The sequence below is a fragment of the Pelophylax lessonae genome, assembly GCF_965119305.1.
Source record: "Pelophylax lessonae genome assembly, chromosome: 8".
Taxonomy (NCBI): domain Eukaryota; kingdom Metazoa; phylum Chordata; class Amphibia; order Anura; family Ranidae; genus Pelophylax; species Pelophylax lessonae.
The window spans coordinates 60,822,351-60,832,527 of record NC_138775.1 but is presented as its reverse complement, the minus strand read 5'-3'; the positions used below and the strand labels follow the sequence as shown (position 1 = coordinate 60,832,527).

General features: G+C 42.6%; 1 protein-coding gene across 2 annotated transcripts; it reads left to right on the top strand.

Moving 5' to 3' along the window:
* The first annotated feature begins 421 nt into the window (after positions 1-421).
* LOC309562268 (ribonuclease P protein subunit p14-like) lies at positions 422-9,882 on the top strand. Of its 2 annotated transcripts, XM_082266388.1 has the most exons (6): positions 422-562; positions 3,274-3,386; positions 3,694-3,778; positions 5,228-5,304; positions 6,885-6,963; positions 8,453-8,650. In XM_082266388.1, exons 2-6 carry the CDS (start codon positions 3,295-3,297, stop codon positions 8,507-8,509), a joined length of 390 nt encoding a protein of 129 aa, XP_082122514.1. In that variant the 5' UTR covers positions 422-562; positions 3,274-3,294; the 3' UTR covers positions 8,510-8,650. The 2 variants fall into 2 exon arrangements, with proteins under 2 accessions (XP_082122514.1, XP_082122513.1); XM_082266387.1 differs by lacking the exons at positions 422-562; positions 3,274-3,386; positions 3,694-3,778; positions 5,228-5,304 and having other exon boundaries at positions 8,453-9,882.
* Positions 9,883-10,177: the final 295 nt, after the last annotated feature.

Genomic DNA, 10,177 nt, shown 5'->3' with positions numbered 1-10,177 from the left:
CAAGCAGGAAGTGACGGCGCGGGCCACGGCCGAAGAGAGAGGAAGAGGAAGTAAGGTGAGTATATTTTCTTATAAAACAAGGTAAGTAAAGAAAAAAAAATGTTTGATTATCCATTTATTTTTCAGGTGACAGAGAGGAAGAAGATGGCAAAAAGTTGTATTTTAGGGTGGAAATCCACTTTAAGGTAAATTCCACCAATTTATATATGATGTCGTTAATGTAAATTTTTATTTCTCCACTAGATGGCAGTAACACACCAATTATTGAACTGTGGTGAATATATTTTTGCTGTAGGAACTAGGCTGATCCAGCCATGTTTCTAGGGGGGTAGTTTACAAAGTTGCGCCTGCAGGATGTAGTCCATAGAGGTAGCGTGTAGTTTTATTTTGTCCCCATTACGGAGCCATTTTGCGGAGGACATTTCAGGCAATGTTAGAGGTTATTTGATCTTCATAAACATGGCGGTCGCCTGGGATCCTGGAGGACTCTGTGCTCCGGCAGTGCAGACATGTTTGAGAAGACATGTGAAGATTTGTCTTGTAGTGTCCAGGTGGAGGGATGGTGAGTGTGGTGGCTCCGGGGTGTATAGAGGGTTATGGTGGTGAGAGGTGATTGTCATAGCAGAGCAGGTTGTCTGTATTATGGAGCTACAAAGACATGCTGGAATACATAGAATAGAGGGAAGCCAGGGGCTGACATTGCTGACCTCCTACAATACTAATCCCCTGGCTCTGTCTGTCTTCTGTCCCTTCTGATCTGAGGATGAGGATATCAGAGTGCGCTCCGCTCTTCTACATAGGTGGGTCATGGGGTTGCCACTTCATCCCTTTAAACCAGGACACATTATTAATTACACAGCTTCTGTGGCTGATTAAGGTGGTAATTAAACTCACTCAGCGCCTTCTGTGCATTATATCAGCCTCAGAACCTGTGTAATTATTACGTGTCCTGGTTTAAAGGGATGAGGTGGAAACCCTAGTGGGTCAGGTTAGTGGAAGAACGATTCCAGGTCCCTGGATGGGATATATATATGTGAGTGCCATCCTGTGTACAGTGAGCCCAGGCCTGCAAATTATAATGCACCCCAAGGGTAGTGTGTCCATGACAACCTGGGCTCACAGGAAGTGGGGTGATTGATGCCGTCTGTCTGCCTGGAAGATCCTTGGCTGGAGAAGGACAGAACTGAGAGTCTGGGGACTGAATAGATGAACATTGCAGCAAAAGCTGTATTTTTTCTCAAATGATGCACAGTAAACAGGGAGAAAAATATAGCAAAAAAACAATAGCATATAGAAATAGTACACAAGCCATACTTTAATGTAAAGTAGTATTAAACCCAAATGCAAATATTTATTATATTGCAGCTTGCTCATTCTTAGACGGGATGGCTGCATTTGTTTTCTTTTTACAGTATATTTAAACCCCCACCTTGTAAAACAACCCATTCAGATTAAAGTACAAATGAAAGGCAAAACATTGTAAAATATATATATATATATATATATATATATATATATATATATATATATATATATTACAATTATATTATGTATACCTTTTTTTAGAGATTACATTCCCTCTGTTCTCAGCTGCATAAGAACTAGAGGAGGAGAAACAGCATCACACTGATCCTCCCAGTGAAAGGCTGTGTGCAAAAGGGGGGGATGGGGCAGGACAAGTCTGATCATTGGAGGAGAGCACATTAAGTTTCCAGCACAGCTAGAGAACTGACCACGCTGTGTTCTCCTGCTTAGTGAGGTCAGTTTTTGTTAGGAAAGCAGAGGAACTGGCAGGAACAGCAGGGAGTTTACAGAAAGGAAGAAATAAGAAGAGAACAGGAGACTTTCTCATACAAGTACATGGTACAGCAGACGCATATCAGGAATATGAAATGTTGGGTTTACATATTCTTTAAGGCTTTCTTTCTTTCATCTTCATCTGGTGATCCGGCCAGTAACTCTGTTATTTTTAACAGAACAAACTCTCCTACAGATGTAGCAGTTAGAGGGTGGAGACAAACCATTTACCACTGACAGGGGTGCGTACGATGATTAGCTTTTATTTATGTAAAAACTTTATTCCAAAAAGAATAAAACTGTTTGCTGTAACTGATTAAAATATGTGAGCTGGAGTTTGGCTTTCATTTGTTCATATATCTAAATCTGCTAGTACATATAACATTCCCCTACCAACAGACTGACCCAATGTGCCCCCTGTGCTCCTTCATCCAGGGTAGGGGCACTCTTATACAGGAGATGTGTTACTGGCCAGATCACCAGGTGAAAAAAGGGGGAAAAGAAAATGAATGCAGTCACCACGTGTAACGATTGGTAAGCTGCAGTATATTATATTTTTGGATTTAATATGTCTTTATAGTGGTTGTAAAGCTTCAGATGTTTTAAATTAAAATAATAAACACATTATACATAACCTGCTCCATGCAGTTGTATTGCACAGAGCAGCCCAGACCTCCTCTTCTGTGTCTCCTAACGATGATCTTGTCTCCTTTTCTCTCGGTGCCCCCATAGCAAGCTGCTGTACTATGAGGGCACTCCTGCGGGCTCCATCCTGAGCCAGGTGTGTGCATCCATAGACACACACAATATGGCTCAGCTCCACCCACTACTCCTTCCTCACAGGCTTTGGCTGACCAATGGCTCTCTCTGTCTGAGAATGCAGAAAGAGAGCCAAGTGGGTCTGCTAATGGGGACAGCGCTGGATTGAGAGTGGTGTCAGGTAGGTGATTGGGGGAGAGGCTCAGACACATGAAGGTTTTTTTTACCTGAATGCTTTCTCTGCATTAATACTAAAAACCTTCTGTGTACAGCTCCCTCCCCCAGCTCCCTATCTGAGCCCCACCTCGATCCAGAGGTGTGCACAGGAGAGCAGCGGCTCTCTTGGCTCTCTCTCTTCTCATCGGCTCAGAAACAGCAGCAGGAGCCATTGCCATCCAAAGTGAGCCCGCACTAGTGCCCCCATAGCAAGCGGCTTGCCATGGTGAGCAATTAGTGAGGGGGAGGAGCCAGGAACATTGGTGGGGAACTCTAGAAAGGGAGGATCGGGGCTACTTTGTGAAAATCCACTGCACAGAGCAGGTAAGTATAACATGTTTGGTATTAAAAAAAAAAAAATTGTAAAAATTGTGTTTTCAATCACTTTAAAATAAAATAAAAAGTTTTGCCTTTAGAATGGATTTAACTTCTGTTTGTTTTATTAGAGAGCCGATGCATCTGGATGAAAGCCTTCTATTTCCCTATGCTTTATTTTCCTAGAAGTAAGAGGATTGTGGAAACATGAAAGGACGAGCCGTTCCATCGGAACCAATTTCTTATGAAAGGATTGTGCTGAAGAACCCCTCCGAGCATCATTACTTGAAGGTTCAGCTGTGAGTTCCTCAAGCACATCACACTAATTAGAAGTAGGGATGAGTTCGGACATTTTCACATCCTAGTCCGGACCCAGGTAAGTGGGCCTGCCAGGAAACTGTCACCTGTACTGGTCAGAGGCATTCTGCGCTGTCACAAGGGGTGTGTATACACACAGCTGTGGTCACAGATGATTGGCCCAGTACAGGTGACAGCTTCCTGGGGGCTCACTCACCTGGGTTTGGATGAGGATCCGACCACGCCCGAGCTCATCCCTAATTATAAGAGCTCTGTGTACTTACTGATATACTTGTGTTTGGTCTGCAGAGTATTTCAGCGTGAAGGTGTCAAGTTGACTGCAGCTCAGTACAAATCACTGATTGTGTCTGCTGTAAAGGAATTGCATGGAGAGGTAAGTACCCGTTGTGTCTGATCTTCATGGACTGTCCACTTTTATGGCTTCCAATACCAGTACAGAATACGGAGATTCTTCTAATCCCTACGTGATAAAATTGTTACATCCCCATCACCAGAACATCTATGCTCTTCAGTGAAAAAAGCACACAGCCGACTCGGCTTATGTTATTGGGATGTAATCATATATAGAGGGGTTACATGCCTACAGGGATGAAAAAAAAACGCTGCTGGACGCACATCCATTCCTAACAGCAGGTAACCGCTCCATGTGCAATTACATGCAGACAGCTGTGGACATTGTCCTCCGGTTATTGGTTGATATAGGCCTCCTGTCCTTCCACCTCTGATTGGAGCACCTGTGATATCTCTGCTGGTCTGGAATACAGAATACAATGTAACAGCCACATTTCCATGGATATGAGTAAATATACAGTAATAGAGAATAGGACAATACATAGCAATTGGATAATTATTTTGGTATTTATGGATGTTTTTCAGTTCCTTCTCAGAATGTTAGTGTCAATGCTGTGACTGTGTGTGAAGCTCCATTCACACCTATGCAGGAGCGACTGTCTGCGTGTGTTTTGGTGTGTCACATTTAGGGCAGAGCATTTAATTCAACACGCAAAATCACACACAAGAAATGCAAGCACCTTTTTTTCAAATGCACCACAAAAAAGTGCATGGTACCATGTTTTTTGGTGCGCAAATTTCCACACACTTTAACAAGGTGTGTTGGGATGCCAATAATTAATGGCACTGCTGTGCACCTTCTAAAAGGAGGTGTGTTTTTTTTTTTGTACTTTATAGGAACGCATACGGTTTTGCTTTCATTCCTAAATTGCACAAATGTGAACCTAGCCTTACTGTTCCACTCTGTGCAAGACTATCACATTTCAGATTGATTCACAGCAATGGAACTTGTTTGTGGCTAATTTTACTTATCGCTTTGGTGCTTCAACGTGAATTCTAATCAGAAAACTACTAGGGGTTAACTCATCTGTATGTAAAATAAAATAATAAAAAATGTGGTCAGAAGGCACAACGCATGTAAATATATGAACTCATTCCTCCGATGGACCTTAGATTGACCACTTCCCGCCCACCCTATAGGCAAATGACGGCGGGAAGGTGGTTGTTTTATCCTGACCGGACGTCCTATGACTGCGGCAGGATAATACGCTCTGCGTGCCCCCCTTTTTCTCTGGAGACAGCTCTTACATTTTTGGTTTCCTCCTTATTTTTTGTCTCAGTGACAGAGGGATGAATCTTCCCAGCAGGGTCAGGGACTTCAATAAAAACATGGCAAAGGTTCTAATTCTTCTCTTCACTAGTTAAACTAAAAAAATGCCTTTATTTACACTTTAGTTCATGACAATTTCATAAGAAAACCCTTCTGCTATTCAGTCCACTGAATTACCTTTTCTTTGTGTTTGGTTTCTAGGTGGGAGCCTCTTGTCCTTTGGACCTTTTAAAATATGATGATAAGACATTGTCTGCGATATTGAGAATCAACAGCAGGTATGTGAAGCAGTATGAATGTATATACATATATACAGTATGAAAAGCAAAGGCCTTAGTTATCTCACATGAATTGTTTACTTTCCACGCAGAGAACTTGGTGCCGCTTCTTTTGGGATCAGGGACCAGTTGGCTTCAGTCCTGATGCTAACACAAGAGCGTTTTATTGGGTTAAAGTGGTTGTAAAGGTTGAAGGTTTTTTTTACCTTCTTACATTCTTCAAGCAACCCACGCTTGCCATTGAGCTGTGGTTTGGGGACTTTTACTTTTCCATAACGTCGGAATACAGGCCTTAGCTGCTGCGAGCAAACGTATGAGTAAGAGATTTTTAGATTTCTTCATGGATAATGGAGTGTCATTCAAGAGGTACACAGCTGGATTCTTGCTAAGGGATACTCCCGTTAGGGTCTTAATAGCTACAGCTTGTCTCAACTGTGAGTTCTTTCCATAGACAAGCAAATGGCAAGAGTAAACCAGAGCCTGACATGTCCCCCCCTCCGTCTGCATTCCTCTTGCCATTGATTGTCTCGGGAATGTGATGACAACCGAGGCAAGCTGAAGCTATGATTCTACTGTTGTTTGGCTGCCGAGAGGTGAGCAGGTCACTACTCGTGACTAAGGTTAGAAAGCATGTATTTATGTCCTATGTTATGTACTTTGTCCTATAGGGCAGTAGTTTCCAACCACCACTGGGTGATGGCCTGGTGCTGGGCCTCAGACTCCCTCTTCTCAAGTCTGCAACTATCTGCAGATTTTCTAAGCTTCCAGAGTGCCTCCCGGCTCCCATTGTGCCCCAACCTTCCATAATTGCCGGCAGTACCCCAGGCCCTCCATAGTGACCCACATTGCCTGCTAGCATCTGCAGTGCCCTCCAGCCTCCCACAGTGCCTCTGCAAAGCCCCCAGCTTTCTGGAGAGATCCCTGCTTCCTCTAGAAACTTCATCCCCTGCAGGGCTGCCAGGTCTGATTGTAGAGTCATCTTTCCCGCTCTAGAACCCCCTTTCTTCCCACAGTGACATTCCTATCCAGAGCCTTCCAGCATTTTAATACATATTTAGCATTTTCATACTTTTATTGTGTGAGTATAAAATTTTTTTTTTATACTGTTTGGGCATGGAAGGATTTTAAAGAATTTAATGGGCCCTGGTCACAATACAGTTGAGAATCCCTGCCATAGGGGATAGAACTGTAAAGTAAAAATTCTAATGATGGATCTTTGTTAAAGCAATCACATGGGATCATATGCTTTTAATATCGTTATTCAAAGGTCTTATGCTATTCCATTTGCAAAACGAAATGCATATGTAAACAAACCTCTAATTGCAGATAAGAATCCGATTCTAATCCGACCTCTTTGAATTAAAGCATTCTCCCAAAATTAAATCACATAATCCAAGGGGGTCTCATCTTTCATTGAAAATAAATCCTTACATGCTACACTAAGCATGAGATCTGATCTAAGGGGGACTGTGGGATTTTTTTGAAGTTCTATACTTGCTAGCAGCACACACACAACCCCATATGCAATGTCTATGGTTGCATGCATGTCTGATTAAGTTGATGATATTCTTTCCTCACAGTGGATTTGTGAAGCTGTGGACTTCTCTGACTCTTCTGGGACAGTATCAGAACCAGGAGTGCTCTATCCGTGTTTTACAGGTAAACCTATATTCTAAGCTGTCACTGCATGGAGCAATAACACTGGGCTTTCATTCACGTCTGAGATCAGGAGCTCCTGACAGTGAACTTTCTGACTGTGAAGACTAGACAACTACACATGGTTATTAAAGGATAAGTTCACCTTTGTATAAAAAAAATAAATGCACATTTTTTTGCAGTTACATTTTTTATTTTTTTTCTATGAGCCTGGAATCAGCAGGGCTCTTGCAGACATTCTGTGTAAGCTGTCTCCTTGTACAAACAGGCAGTTAAACACTGCCAGGAAGACTCAATGAACTACCTAGAGCGGGAAACTGCGCCCTGGTAGTTCATTGGGAACTACAAGCTGACAGCTGCAAAGGCTGTTGGTACTTGTAGTTTTTACATCCACAGAACTCGAAGGAATGATGCGGCTGTGGGGCAGGCAGAGCGGATGCCTTTTTTTAAAAATTGTGACAGCAAGCGGGGGTAGAAAATCCCCCACTCACTGTCATAACAGAGGATCAGAGGGGGGGATGTGGGGGTGCGGGGGCTGGCCCATATTACAAAAGGTGAACTTATCCTTTAAGGCACGGGTGTCAAACTCAATTTAATCGAGGGCCGTGGCAGCAATATGATTGCCTTCAAAAGGGTCGGTTGTATATGTAAGACTAGATGTCCAGAGCATTCCCCAGCCTTACAAAAGACGTCAGGAGCCTCTCCACCATCAGAAGTTGAGTCCCCCACCCTCCCTTAAATTACAGTGCACTATCCTTACCTTGTGCTGCTGCTGTTAAGAAGCTAGAGGCAGTGCTGGAAAGCAGAAAGCACAGGGTCTGGAGGAGGGCTGGAGCTCTACTGCTGCTGCAGGAGAGGTGCGAGGGCCACACGAAATGGCCCAGAGGGCCAGATTCTTGTGTTTGACACATGTGCTTTAAGGCAGTGGTCCTCAACTCCGGTCCTCAGGGCCCACTAACAGGCCAGATTTTAAGTATTACCTTGGGGAGATGCAGACTATAGTACTGCAATCACTGAGCAGCAAATGATATCACCTGGGATGTATTTCAGTTATCTTGCAAATCTGGCCTGTTAGTGTGCCCTGTAGGCCAGGGTTGAGGACTACTTCTTTAAGGCATCAGTCCATCAAAAACATTATTTCAGTCTCTTACAGGTTTCTAGGCTTCTGCTTTACACAACTTGCATTCACCATAGAATGCCAGGGCTAAACAAATCCCAGGAGCCAGGTAGCCAATGCTTTCCTTAAAATGACAGCTGGCTAATAACCTTTGAGTTCTTCTCTAGTTGTCAGTGTATCTGGCTCCTTGGTTAGACAGACTGGAATTCATATACATTTTTCCTCCCCTGCAGTATGCATATATTGCATCCTGGCATGTCTGGACTCAAATGCAAAGTTACATATACAACTACAGTATTCTTAAAATATACAAACATAGGCATGATTTTTTTTTTTTTGTTCAAGTAAAATTATTATTTTTTTCTTTTTACATAGGTCTCTCCCTTCTTGTTGGCCCTGGCTGGTAACAGTAGAGAACTGGTTCTTGACTAGCTATTCTGAAAAATGTTCTGTAGCTTGGTCACCAGAGGAACAATACTTGGGATTTCCATTAGTCCATTATCATCCAAGTGGTACAACATCTTAGCATTGTGGCGGCCATTGCACCTGCAGGTTGGGGATAGCGCTGAGATTCTTAGGACTTTCACTCAGAAGGATGTCGCCCTGTTCTCTGAACTTACTGGAGATACAAACCCACTGCACCTGGATGAGGAGTTTGCTAAGAACACAAGATTTGGGAAACCTGTTGTTCATGGTGTTCTCCTCAATGGCCTAGTGTCTGCAGTCCTGGGCACTAAACTACCCGGGGAAGGCTGTGTGCTTCTCTCCCAGAACATTCGCTTTCCAGCTCCATTACATGCTGGGGAGGAGGTTGTAGCGAGAGCCCAGATTACATCTTTAAAGAAATCCCTGGCTTTCATTAATGTATCTTGTGTTGCAGTGCAAAGCAGACGGACTGTAATGGAGGGGACCGTAAAAGTTCTCGTTCCTGGAGATTGATGCTGAGGCTGTTCTGCAGTTCAACAGCAAAACAAGAAAAAAAGCTGAAATTTGTCCATTGTTTCTGGTCAAAACCACACCTTGCCTTGTCTTCTAAACCTAGAGAGTTGTGATAGCAGACTTTACCTGATGTCCTAAATAGTGAAATCAGACAGCGTGATGTGACCATCTAGAATTAAAATATATGTAAATCCAATCACCTATATAAGCTTTAACATGTTATTGTGATTTACAAAGGCTTTTTCAATATTTTAAAATCTGCACTCCTCATTAAAATAATAATTAGGACCACAACCAGCACTCATAAGAGAATATTAGTCCCATGAGCACTGGTTGTGATCTTAATTCTTATTTTTCTGTGCAAGGGGAAGCAGATTGTATCCAGCTGCTCGGATAATAAAACTTTGTTTTGGGTTTTTTTTTGTTTCTAGTGTGCTGATATCTCATATTAATATTCATTGAAATGATGATTCTGCCATGAAAGACCTTTGCAGGCATTTCCTGTTATATGGTGACAACACTATGTTCTTGTCTCACAGTTGTGTACCTGTGTTGTCACTCTTGTCACACAGGTTTCCAATGGAGACTACAAGGGGCCATTTCAGCACCCATGATGCACACATTTTCCACTGTTCACAGTCAGAAAAACTGCCCTGAGAAATGACATACAGTCATGCCTGGAGTATATGTGTGGAGCTAGAAAGTGACTTTAGAAGAAGAACAGCACTGAGATGCAACAAATATTTTATTTTTGTTGTTTTTTGAATGGCAGTGGCTTGTGGTACACAGTGCTTTTTGGAGGAAATATAATTCAGTTAGACTTTTCATATACTTTTAGGCCTTGTTCACACCGAGGGTTTGATTTACTAAAACTGTTGCAAACAGAATATGGTGCAGCTGTGCATAGTAACCAATCAGCTTCTAGGTTTTATTGGCAAAGCTTATTTGAAAAAGCTGAAGTTAGAAGCTGATTGGTTACTATACAGTGCTGCACCAGATTTTGGATGCTCCAGTTTTAGTAAATCTTCCAGGAGTGTTACTGTAATACACAGTAAAACATAATGCGGGATTATGAACAAACCATGGTGCATCTTGATGCTATTCATTTACCATGCATTGACACACATATACACACACTGTTACAGTAGTGGGCAACACCAA

Excerpts from the sequence above, each read along its gene's own strand:
- LOC309562268 (XM_082266387.1), top strand. The coding sequence starts at position 8,522 with ATGTTCTGTAGCTTGGTCACCAGAGGAACAATACTTGGGATTTCCATT.